General features: G+C 41.2%; 1 protein-coding gene across 1 annotated transcript in view; it reads left to right on the top strand.

Annotated features, from left to right (window-relative positions):
* The first annotated feature begins 300 nt into the window (after nucleotides 1-300).
* LOC139734341 (sodium- and chloride-dependent glycine transporter 1-like) overlaps nucleotides 301-13,462 on the top strand; it is a 57,384-nt gene continuing 44,222 nt past the window's right edge. Inside the window, exons 1-3 of the mRNA XM_071645133.1 lie at nucleotides 301-794; nucleotides 8,865-8,943; nucleotides 13,045-13,237. Coding sequence (XP_071501234.1) covers nucleotides 301-794; nucleotides 8,865-8,943; nucleotides 13,045-13,237 — 766 coding nt within the window. The remainder of the gene's footprint in view (nucleotides 795-8,864; nucleotides 8,944-13,044; nucleotides 13,238-13,462) is intronic.

The raw sequence follows: 13,462 nt of genomic DNA, 5'->3' as shown, positions 1-13,462 counted from the left end.
CTGGAGCTGACCTCAGAGTTGGTCCAAAATAATTATTTGTTTCATTAGGAAGCTGTGAGCTGTGTGTAATACGCAACTTACTGCGAGCAATGCTTGTGATTGAAGTGCTATGACAGTACTGTGAGCTTGAGCTACTTTAAGGGCATCTTGATCTTCCCAGAACTCCGAAGAAGATAAATTGGTACATTGAGCAGGATTCCATCAAGTCCATAGCTGGTCACAAAGACAGGTGTCTGAAAACAACAACATCAACAACGAAAGACGATTTGAGGTACCTGACGACGTCAGCATTAATTCACCATGATCAGTGACAGCATGGAAGTCGTGGTCTCCACCGACATGGACGATGGCGAGATGCATGCGGACGATCTCGGGCTGGTCAATCCCCTGTCGGTCGACTTGGAGGAGGAGGAGAAGTTGAAGGTCTCACCGTCGAGATCGAAGCGTTCCGCGTCCGAGATAATCAGCATGGTCTCCTACCAATCGGACACGCCCGCCCCTCACTACCCACCGCTGCATTATCCCGACATCTCCCTTGCGGCGTCGTTCAGCGGTTCGACCACGACCGCCCACGTGTCCGACTCCGTCGAGGATCTGCTGAAGAAGGCCGACATGGTGGAATGTCGTAATCGCTTGTCGAGGCATGGATACGATAGTATGAGAACACTCCGTCTAGCCACCAAGGAAGACCTGGTGGAAATCGGTCTTCCCCGCGGCTACGCGGGCCTCCTGATGTACGCTGTGGCTGAACGAGACAGGGGCCATGGGCCGGGCACGGGGTTGGCACAAATACAGTAAGTAATGTTAGCCAATCCTCACTCTTCAAGACCACCTCAAGAAACAAATTCAATCAGGGAGGGTCAGATTCTTTATCCTGTAAAAGCCATTATAGGCGAGATCACAATATACAAAAGCAATGCCAATGCGAAACCGAAATTCATTAGAGGGTTAAACCTGAATTCTCTCCCCTCTCCCTTCTCTTTAGCTCTCTGTTTGACTTTACGAAAAGAGAATAGGATAAATCTTGGTTGACCTATGGAAATTTCCATGATGCACCACTATCTTCTATGTCTGCGTGCATGGTTGGAGCAAATTGAACAAATGCGCAAATACGAGTAAATGCATGGTTATTCTCAAATAGAAACTCGAAGACTCGAATGAATCAATACAAATATAGGGTAGTGGTGTGAAAATGGAAGGACAGTATACTACTATTGTAATATGTAAAATCCAAGAAGGCTCTAAAGCGTATCAGGGCAATTACGTACCCCCCCCCCCCCCCGCAATTACCCCTGGCTAATTACTGGTAAGTGATAAGGTTAGAGAAAAGATTAGGGTTAGGGTTAGGTTTAGAGTTCGGAGTTTGGGTTATGGTCCGGATTAGGTTCAGGATTAGGATTAGGGGTAGGGTCAGGGTAAGGGTCCGGGGTAATTGCCCTAGTCCCCTGTAAAGATACCCATGGATGTCCCTGTATGCTTTTCGTGCTGAATTTATCAGCAGAAGATGTATACCTTGGGGTATTGGTCTCAGCAGGCCTTAGTGAGTATACTGCATGGTGCAATACTTTTCATTCAGAATTAGTTCAACACAGCTTCATTGAATTCAGAACATAACAAAAAAGGAAAAAAAAAATCTCTGCAAGTTTTGAAGTTGCCCTGTACTGCTCATTCGTAATTACTAAATTGCGTGCCGAAAACATTCACCCGGAACGTCCCAGATTATGACGTGCAGAGTGCGTTTATTGTAAGAAAAATGAAAATGGTCCCCAAAAAGAGTGTCAGTATTTTTATGACTGAAGCAGGGTAATAACGTCGAAAAAATTATAGGCGCGCAAACAAACTTATCGCCCGAATATTCTTCTTTTTCCCTTTTCTGTATTGGGGTGTATTGAGGCATGTAGACAATACTGTACGCCATATGATAATATAATAGTTAGAAATATTTGATGGCGTATGCAGACAATAAGTATTGAGGCATGTAGACAATACTGTACGCCATATAATAGTATAATAGTTAGAAATATCTGGCGTACATGCAGACAATAACCTTTGATGGCTATAATAGCACAGTCTGTGACAGAGTTGAGTTTATTTGATTGTCGTCTGGCAAGCAGCTCGTATTTCACAGCTCTTTGCTGTAAGTATAATCTTATTATCATTAGTTATACCTATTGGAGTATTATGTAAAGAAAGATACATATATCTATGTATACATGCATGCATTTTGCCTGTGACTTTGATGCATATTATACTTGTTAGTGAACATTTCGTAGAGACAGGACTATACAGCCGGCTTAATATCAGTTGGCAGGACGAGAGAATATTAAGTACTTTTCGTGGGGATCAGCAGCAGCTATAGAGTATATTGATTATTTTGTTGCGGACCGCTTCACCGTTTTTTTTTTTTTTTTGTCCCCGCCGAACGAGTTCGAGCAGGGGACTATGAAACGGGCTCCGTATGTGTGTGTGTCCGTGTGTCCGTGTGTCCGTGTGTCCGTGTGTCCGTGTGTGTGTCCGTGTGTGCGTCCGTGTGTGATCAAAATGTTCAATTTGCTACTTCTCTGTCATTTATGAGCCAATTTTGATTCTGTTTGCTTTATATGATAGCACTACATGGGAGCTTTGAAACTACTACACAGAATTTCAGTTGTGACCTTTGACCTTGACCTTTGACCTATATTGTACATTTTGCTACAAAAAGCTACTCCTTCGCCATTTCTAACCCGATTTCGATTCCGTTTGCTTTGCGATGGCACTAGGTGAGGGCTTCAAAACTTCTACACAGAATTTTGACCTTTGACTTCTTTGACCTTTGACCTTGATTTTTGACCTATATTGTACATTTTGCTACAAAATGCTACTCCTTCGCTATTTGTAACCCGATTTCGATTCCGTTTGCTTTATGTGATGGCACTAGGTGAGGGCTTCAAAACTTCTACACAGAATTTTGACCTTTGACCTTGATTTTTGACCTGTATTGTACATTTTGCTACAAAATGCTACTCCTTCGCCATTTCTAACCCGATTTCGATTCCGTTTGCTTTATGTGATGGCACTAGGTGAGGGCGTCAAAACTTGTACACAGAATTTTGACCTTTGACTTTTTGACCTTTGACCTTTGACCTTGATTTTTGACCTATATTGTACATTGGCTACAAAATGCTACTCCTTCGCCATTTCTAACCCGATTTCGAGTCCGTTTGCTTTATGTGATGGCACTAGGTGAGGGATTCAAAACTTCTACACAGAATTTTGACCTTTGACTTCTTTGACCTTTGACCTTGATTTTTGACCTATAATTGTACATTTTGCTACAAAATGCTACTTCCGGCGGGGACATATATTACGCACCGCGTAATTTCTACTTTTCATTGTTTTTCATTCATTCATATTTTTTTCCATTTCCAACAGAAACATATGAATATTTTACAGTAATTGAATACATAAATTTCATCATAATACATAATAAAGGATAAGTTTACAAAATAATATAAGTACATGTATACGGAAATGCTGGAAATAGGGAGGAATGCTAAAAAGGGTTTTGCACCCTGCTACTTGTAATTTATGTACAGATGAAGTGATGGGTCTGTTATTGTGAGCGGGCTATGTTACTCTCACACACGTGACCTCCATATTATGTCTAATCCGAGGGACAGAATGATTTAGCCATTATACTAATAGATGGGATGGCATGATAACACACAGCATTCATTGCTCAGCAAGACTCGCTGGTTTGAATGTAAGGCCCCAGTCACATATAAACACGGATCCTCAAGGATCTACGCGGTGATCCGGGGAGATCCAGTATAGTTTTGACCTCGATGGAGCGTCTACGAGCGTTGATATGACTGTGTACATCACGGTATGTATCAACACGACATCTACACGGATAAGGCCGGAAGAGCGCGGCGTCTACACGGACCAACACGGCATCTACACGGATCAACACGGCAGCTACACGGCAGCCACACGGACCATCCCGGATTGCTCTGCCAACACGGCAGTCCCCGGATGATGCCGGATGTTTTTGACCTCCAGAAGTTGCCGTGTTGGCCTCCCGGATGTCCAGGCAGGCCAACACGACATCCGGATAAAGGGAGGCCGGATACTGATAGGAGAAGTCGGTCTGCATTATACAAAGTCATGAATTTTAATGATGCTTAAAGTTCCTGCGTATGACGATGGTGTCATAATAAAAATTTAATTTGATGTTGGAAACGTCGGCTTTGCTTTGTATGTCTGTTGCTCTACTTTTTTCCCCGTGCTCATAAAGTTCTACATGATGGTATAAGAGCCTGACCACGGAGACGCCTCGTATCATGATTGCTGTACAATCCTTTGAAAAAACGGGGACATTGCAGAACTATAACTCCCATATTCTTTGGAGTACTTGCTAATGCCATAATTCTCATCCATATTCAACGTAGTATACGTGGTTTTTGATTAACGGAGAGAGGTTTGTGGTAACATGTGAATGTATAGTCCCTGAAAGTACTGCATGTTGTTTGGCGAAAGAAGACCCTATTATAGAAAGAGGGCAGCGAAAGAGGGAAGCGACATAAGGAGAGTGTATACAATATAAGGGAAGGCAAATACATTGTATTGACAGTCGAAGGGCGCAGTGGTGAACTGGACGCATTTCTTAGATGAAGCTTCTACTGTCGCTTTTTCATTTTTTACTCATTTTTTACTCTCAAAGTGTGCTAGAAAATGGGATTGGATTTTATTTAATCCATTGTATGCTTTGAGAGCTGATTGTCACAGAAAAACCCCATAGCATTGTACACACTGTCCAAAAGTCCCAGGCACAGAAAGGGTTCCCCACAAGGAATAAAGGTATTTCGTAGTGAGTTATGGTTGGCCTGTGCTCGTCAACAGCTGCAGCGGATCATGACATTCTGAATACATGTATAAGGCATTTTGCGAATAATTCCTATCTATCACTTGAGACTAAACCTACTCGGTTTTATACTGATAACTTATGTCAGCCGTAAGGGGGGGGGGGGGGCTTCTAAAATACAAAAAAAAAGGGATTCAATGGGTTATACAAAATGAAGGACGTCACAGATGCATTGCTATATGCCTTTGTTTTGTTAGACATAATAAGCCACCCAGCTATAGCTGAAATAAACATTAACATGAAAATCGGCGCCCAAAACCGAAGAGGTCTAAAGTGGAGATTTGTTTTCAAGAACAGCGTTCTACATGACTGAAACTGCAACACTAGTAGTCTGTTTGATTACCTGTTTTGTGTGTCGTGAAGGACATGTATAACCCCTAAAGTATTATTTGCAAAATCTAGTCCCTGCGGACGTCCTGCGTTGCGGGCGCGTGAGTATGCTTATGATGTTGATCTTTGCGTCAAAGTTCATGTGCCTGATAGTTTGTGATTATACATGTTGACAGTTCGGACGTTCATAAATGTTATGGACATTCAGTGGTTTGTACAATTATTGTAAGAAGTAATGTATTGGTGAACTCTTCGCCTTCGTTCTTCAAGTATATTCGTGTCCACAATCTCTGTAGTGTATATCTTTCGTAAGTCCTAGTTATAATATGTGCGATACACTATGCAGATTGATGAGAGAAAGTGGTTACTCAGCGTTTATCATCCGACGAACGTGGTTCTCTGGTAGACTGGGAAATTTGGTTTGACGGAGCGCGAGCTGGTGTGACGAATTCTGCATCATCAGAAACATGGTTGTCATAATGTGAGGCCACAGACCACAAGAACAGCTGTGAGAAAATGTTACACGTGGTCAGAGAGCTTGTGTGGTGGCTCTGGTTAAAAACCGTGAAGAGAAATTGGTTCCTAATTAACGTCAATTCCGCACGTTTGTAAGTGCTTAGTTACGCCAATCTGCATTGAATACTCGATCGCGTTATACGTAGAGTGCCCAGTCACATGCACACGAAGAAAACATTTCACAGGGTTCTGTATACAATGCAATCAGTATCGAAACCAATTGCATTTTTTTTTTTGGGGGGGGGGGGGGCTATCAACAGCAAAATAGTATGGTGTTGAACAAGTGGCTAAGTTCAGTCCTTTTTCATTTTTACATGACGTACATGTTAGATCAGTAAACCAATGTCCTTTGTACACATTTTTTTTTTCGTCCATAAACAATTCGGTATAAAAAAAGCACGGAGTAGCCGGCAACATGTTGATGGCCAACATGTACTGATGATGATAATGATAGTGATAATGATAGTGATGATGATGACGATGATGATGATGATAATGATGATAATGATGATAATGATGATGCTGATGATAATGATAATGATGATGATAATTATGACGATAATGCTGATGCTGATGATGATGATGATAATGATGATGATGATGACGATGATGACGATGATGACGATGATGATGATAATGATAATGATAATTATTGTCCCCGCCGAACGAGTTCGAGCAGGGGACTATGAAACGGGCTCCGTACGTGTGTGTGTCTGTGTGTCCGTGTGTCCGTGTGTCCGTGTGTCCGTGTGTCCGTGTGTCCGTCTGTCCGTGCGTCCGTGTGTGATCAAAATGTTCAAAATGCTACTCCTTCGCCATTTCTAACCCGATTTTGATTCTGTTTGCTTTATATGATAGCACTACATGGGAGCTTTGAAACTTCTATACAGAATTTCAGTTGTGACCTTTGACCTTGACCTTTGACCTATATTGTACATTTTGCTTCAAAATGCTACTCCTTCGCCATTTCTAACCCGATTTTGATTCCGTTTGCTTTATATGATGGCACTAGGTGAGGGCTTCAAAACTTCTACACAGAATTTTGACCTTTGACTTCTTTGACCTTTGACCTTGATTTTTGACCTATATTGTACATTGCCTACAAAATGCTACTCCTTCGCCATTTCTAACCCGATTTTGATTCCGTTTGCTTTATGTGATGGCACTAGGTGAGGGCTTCAAAACTTCTACACAGAATTTTGACCTTTGACTTCTTTGACCTTTGACCTTGATTTTTGACCTATATTGTACATTGCCTACAAAATGCTACTCCTTCGCCATTTGTAACCCGATTTTGATTCCGTTTGCTTTAAGTGATGGCACTAGGTGAGGGCTTCAAAACTTCTACACAGAATTTTGACCTTTGACTTCTTTGACCTTTGACCTTGATTTTTGACCTGTATTGTACATTTTGCTACCAAATGCTACTCCTTCGCCATTTCTAACCCGATTTCGATTCCGTTTGCTTTATGTGATGGCACTAGGTGAGGGCTTCAAAACTTCTACACAGACTTTTGACCTTTGACTTCTTTGACCTTTGACCTTGATTTTTTTACCTATATTGTACATTGGCTACAAAATGCTACTCCTTCGCCATTTCTAACCCGATTTCGATTCCGTTTGCTTTATGTGATGGCACTAGGTGAGGGCTTCAAAACTTCTACATAGAATTTTGACCCTTGACTTCTTTCACCTTTGACCTTGATCTTTTTACCTATATTGTACATTTTGCTACTAAATGCTACTTCCGGCGGGGACATATTTTACGCACCGCGTAATTTCTACTTTTCCTTGTTATGATAACGATAGTGATATATATGATAATAATAATGATAACAATAACGATAATGATAATAATAATGATAATGGTAATGATAATGATATAGTTAATGATATGATAATGATAATGATAACGGTAATGATAGTGACATTGATAATAATAATGATACTAATCGACATGAACACTCCGAGAGAGCAGACTTCCGGCAAGCAGCCATGATTAAAATATCGCCATTTTGTGCGCAGTATCTTCAACACAAACATAATGAGAGGTATACATAGGGACATCTGCACATTATTATCTGATCGACATCTAATCATCTATGCTTGAATTATTGGGAGTGTAAGCTGATTTTATGTCCTTGATGACCTCTATGACCTTTGAACTTCGACCCCCAAATCCATTCGTTTCTTCATTACCTCATTATGAACACACTCCGCAAACTTTTTGAAAATTCGTTCGTCTGTTCTCGAGTTATGTATGTAAATAGACAAACAGACAGACAGATAGATAGGCAAACAGGGCAGACAGACATAAGGAACCGATGACATAACCTTCCCGTAGGTTTTATGTCCTGGCGAAGGTAATAATTGTGATAATGATAATAATGATGATTGTCACAGTGCCACTACAACACTAAAGCAACAATTCATGTCATGTAATCAGGGCTTGTTGTTGTGGTAGTTGTTATATCACTCTGTGTACTGTATGATAAATCTTTATAGACAATACAAAAAATAATTGTCGTCATCATTGGTTATCACAGCTAGTCTGTAAATTTTGCCATTACTACTACGATAATCATTAAGTAATGTAATTCCATCATTACAGGAGAATGCCCCCTTAATCCGCGTCCATGCAAGCTTGGTTGCTTTTCAGTAACATTAGGCGTTTTCACATCAGCCCGAAAAAAATCCAAGCTCGAGATATTTTTTAACTTCCCAAGTCAGAAAATAGCGCGTTATTTCGAAACATCGGGCTGATGTGAAAACGCCTATTCACATCGTGTGTGCCAAGAGACGAAAGTGATCTTTTCTTCAATCCTCTTACATTATTCTACGAATGACTCGTCTGTCAATGGAACCATGAAAGTGAAAATTCCTGATGGAATAATGTACCTCCTCGATGGAACGAGTTTTCCTTGTGTTCAATTGAGCGTGACCACATTGTACCGTAGATAACACGCATTGCGGCAGATAATTATGTTCCTACAGTCCTTTATTCAGACTCATGCACCGTGGCACAACATAAATACCAGGGGAAACAAAAAGAGTTTAGGGGAGGGGATGTTTCTCGTTCATACATAAATGCTTCTCTTTAATCCTTATCCCGCAGAACTATTAAGCTCGAGGAGCAGGATCCGTCTGACATCATCCAGACATCTGGGGAAGCTATAGCCGAGATGGACGGAAAGGTGAGATGTAAATTGTATTAATCTATCCTCATGATATGTGTATTTTGTAATCCTGTATTGTGTAAAACCTTAAAAGTAGCGACGAAGTAAATAGGTGTGATTATTGTATTGATGCGCGTGATAGCACGACACATCTGCGGTTGCGCAACTCTTTTGTGAAAGCTCTCCCTTTGTTTTCTATGAACACTTACCATGCTCATCTTTGTGAATTACTCTACAATTGCATACATGACATAATGCAGCGGGCAAAACGGGAAACCCAAAACCCAAAGAGAAAAAAAGTTTGAGGAAAATCGGACAATCTGTAATGCAAAATTTATGATCTTTAGCTCACCTGAGCCAAAGGCTCAAGTGAGCTATTGCGATCGCTCTTCGTCCGGCGTCCGTCGTGCGTCGTGCGTCGTGCGTCGTGCGTCGTCCGTCGTGCGTCGTGCGTAAACTTTTTACATTTTCATCTTCTTCTTGAGAACCCCATGACCGATTTTCACCAAACTTGGCAGGTACCATCCCTAGGGGGATAGGATCTAATTTTTTTCAAATGGGCACCATGGCCCACCTGGGGGCCCCAGGGGGGCCCAAACCCCCTAAAATTAAGGAATCTTTAAAAATCTTCTTCTCTAAAACCAGAAGTGATAGTGCTTAGTTAATACTATGAGTTAGTACATTGATGACTGTAGTTTCAAGTTTGTTCATGGGGGAATCAGGGGTGCCCCCCTTGTGACCCAGGGGAGGGGGGTTTGGAGGGGTCCTAATGGGGCCTAAATTGTACATTTTCATCTTCACTTTGAGATCCCCATGTCTGATTTTCACCAAACTTGGTAGGTAGCATCCCTAGGGAGATAGGATCTCAATTACTTCAAATGGGCACCATGGCCCACCTGGGGGCCCCCAGGGGGCCCCAAGCCCCCTAAAATTAAGGAATCTTTAAAAATCTTCTCTAGAACCAGAAGTGATAGGGCTTAGATAATAATGTGAGTTAGTACATTGATGACTGTAGTTTCAAGTTTGTTCATGGGATTGGTGGAATCAGGGGTTAAACCCCCCCCCCCCCCTTGGGACCCAGAAGAGGGGAGTGGGAGGGGTCCTAATGGGGCCTAAATTGAACATTTTCATCTATACTTTGAGATCCCCATATCTGATTTTCACCAAACTTAGCAGGTAGCATCCCTAGGGGGATAGAATCTCAATTACTTCAAATGGGCACCATGTCCCTCTTGGGGGCCCCTAGAGGCCCCCCCCCCCCCCACATTAAGGAATATTTAAAATCTACTCTAGAACAAGAAATGATAAAGCAAAGTTAATAACATGAGTTTGTACATTGATGACTTGAGTTCCAAGTTTGTTCATTGCAGATCCAGGGCTACCCCCCCCCCCCCCCACACACACACACACTCCCTGGAGTTGAGGGGAGGGGTCCATATGCAGACCTAAGTTTTCAATATTCTCAGGTAGGAATGTGCAAGAATGCATGGAAGGTGAAATTGCGATACTCAGGTGAGCGCGTGGCCCCCGGGTCTCTTGTTTTAAAAATAGTTTTGGTGTTAGAACCGCTGGATGAGGAGACTACAAGAGATTATGACGTATGTGTGGACAACAATATAAAGAAAATACAAAGGGAATTCCACAAAAATTCACTTTGCTAGCATAATGAAAGAGCATTTGACTAACCGCTTTCAGAAAGCAGGGGAATTGCTACCCTTAACATGAATATAACAGTACCCTTAATACACGTGTATAAGATTATGTCAGTATCAAGTTGATGGAATGTGTAATTTTCAGGAAAAATTAATTTTTGTGGAATTCCCTTGATATTTTCTTTATATTGTTGTTCACACATGACGCCATGACCTCTGGTAGCCTCCTCATCCAGCGGTTCTAACACTAAAACTTTCAAAAATTCATAACTTTTGCATCGATTGTCCGATTTTACTCAAATTTTCACTGATGTGTTCTACTAATGTTGCTGCTTTCACACAATCCACATTCATTTTCTCTTTGGGTTTGGGTTTCCTTTAAGATGTTTTCATTTTGTGATCCCGTATTGTGCGTAAAACCTTCTTGAAAGTAGCGACGAAGTAAACAGAGGTGTGATTATTGTATTGATGAGCAGGATATAGCACGACGCATCTGCGGTTGCGCAACTCTTTTTGGAAGCTCTTCCTTTATTTTCTATCAACACTTATCTTTGTGAATTACTCTACAATTATGTTGCTGCTTCCACTCAATCAACATTTCTCTTTGGGTTTGGGTTTCCTTCAAGATGCTTTCCTTTTGTGATCATGTATTGTGCTCAAAAGCTTGACAGTAGCGACGAAGTCAGCATACACAAATTGCAGTTGTGATTATTGTATTGATGCGCAAGGTATAGCACGACGCATCTGCGGTTGCGCAACTCTTTTTGGAAGCTCTTCCTTTATTTTCTATCAACACTTAATCTTTGTGAATTACTCTTCAATTACATAATGCAGCGGGCAAAACGCCTTCAGCAAGGTTGTACCAGGGAGGTCCCTGGTTGTACCAGTCTAGGCCCAGGGAGGTGTTAAAAGAAGAAGGAGAATATCCGTCCATGTGTGTAGATTATGCGTAGGTTCCTAATAGCAGGGAGGTGCTAATACTCGTAGCATGATAATTTCATGTTCCGTGCTCCAAGCCGTTCTCCCCTATAGAGTTTTGATATGAAGACTAAGAGGTTCGATTTCAACAATTTTTAGCTCTATTTCAAAAGGAAATGCTGAAATCCTGTGTGGAAATTTTTCGGTATTGTGTAACGAAACAAATCCTTTCAGTTTTTCATCAAATCTTCTTGTTATCAATACCCCAGGACTGAAAAATGGAACATTGGTATCTCATAAAAAGTTAGCATTATCTTGTGCACATTTGCACATAATTTTGTTTGCCAGGTTCAGTCTAAATGTGCGCGTTTCCGCGTGTTAAACATTTTTCAGTTAAAGAAGTAACATTTTTTACAGATTTTTTTTTTTTTTTTTGCGTGTCCCGTTCTCTACACACTAAGTTATTGCTGCCAAAAATATTGAAAGGGACTGCTATGAGGAATGAATGAGGAATAATGCCTACTTAAGTAGAAACGCTGTCTTTTGTCAAAACAATTTATAACACCTGCGATGGAGCGCCTAACCTCTTGAAGAATGAAATGACTTTTGGAAGTTTTTATAAGGCACGATGATTGTTGAATATCCTAAAACAGATATACACGTCAAAAATTAGACTCTCAATGCTTTTAATTTGTGTTTAACAGGCCAAAATAAGATAATCCGCACCCCCCCCCCCCCCCCCACACACACACACCAATAGAGCATAGCCAAAAAGGGGGCCTGTCTGATTAGGGTTAATTGGATATGCTACATAAATACCCTATACAACATGGTTTTTTTTTTTTTTTAATCATGATCATTATTTGTAAGATTATTTTTTACGCGTGATCGCTTAGGAATCAGTGAATGCTTGTAAGCAAACATCGGGGCAGTAAACCATCCTAAGGATGAAGGACAGTAAATTTAGGGCTGAATTTGTCATTGCATTAAGTCTCTGTCTAGACTACAGTGTCGTGAGGTTCCTTCTTCTCCTTTCACACTGTTCATCAGAAAGGTAGTTACCATTTCCCCCCGTCATTGAATAATGATAAATGAAGATCGTGCACTGCTTTGTCATATTTTAAAACACCATTGGTAACTTATTTTGATTTCTTAAATATTCTACTTACATTTTCAACAGCTTTTGGTGTTATCATGCGTTTGCACCATGCAATGTGTGTGTGTCTGTCTGTCTGTGTTCTGTGTTTGTGTGTGTGAGGGTGTGTTTGTGTGCGTGTGTGTGTGTGTGTGTGTGTGTGTAAAAGGAGGTTTATGATGAATTGTAAATTCTACATACTGAATGGCTTTATTAATGGAACATACCTCAAAAATGTAACATTGACATCGTAATATACGGGACTAACATAGATTTTTCAAATTAATATCTCACTTTCTTTTTATCTCTTTCTCTATGATATTCTCATGAATGATAATAATTGACCCATGTTATTTTGTATTTTTTGTTGTTGTCATAAACAACTTAACTGAAGTGTATTAAATATCGTGGCAGGGAAACTACGAGGTGGTGTCCGCAGGGGGCGACGTTGAGAGCAAGCAGAGCAAGAAGCTAGCGGAGGTGGACGGCAACCCGCCCCGCGAAGCTTGGAGCAAGAAGATGGACTTCTTGCTCGTGTGCATCGGCTATGCCGTCGGGTTGGGGAACATCTGGCGCTTCCCGTATCTCTGCTACCGCCACGGCGGAGGTAGGTGTCTCACTGGCGATCCATCACTTGGTCTTCTCCCCACTTTGTCTAATAGCCATTTAGTCTCAACCCACATTGTCTAATCCCGTTTCGTCTACAACCAGTTCGCCTAATGACCATTGATTTAGTCCCGTTGCCACTTAAACTCATAACCAGTTCGTCTACTTTTTCAGATGGGCTATTCTCATTTCGTTTAATACCCACAGTTTATTAGACAAAATGGGA

The sequence above is a fragment of the Diadema antillarum genome, unplaced genomic scaffold (assembly GCF_040938485.1).
Source record: "Diadema antillarum isolate AM-2024a unplaced genomic scaffold, OU_Dant_1.0 seq00000523_RagTag, whole genome shotgun sequence".
NCBI lineage: Eukaryota > Metazoa > Echinodermata > Echinoidea > Diadematoida > Diadematidae > Diadema > Diadema antillarum.
The sequence above is the reverse complement of the archived record's forward strand: the minus strand, read 5'-3'. Positions and strand labels throughout refer to the sequence as shown.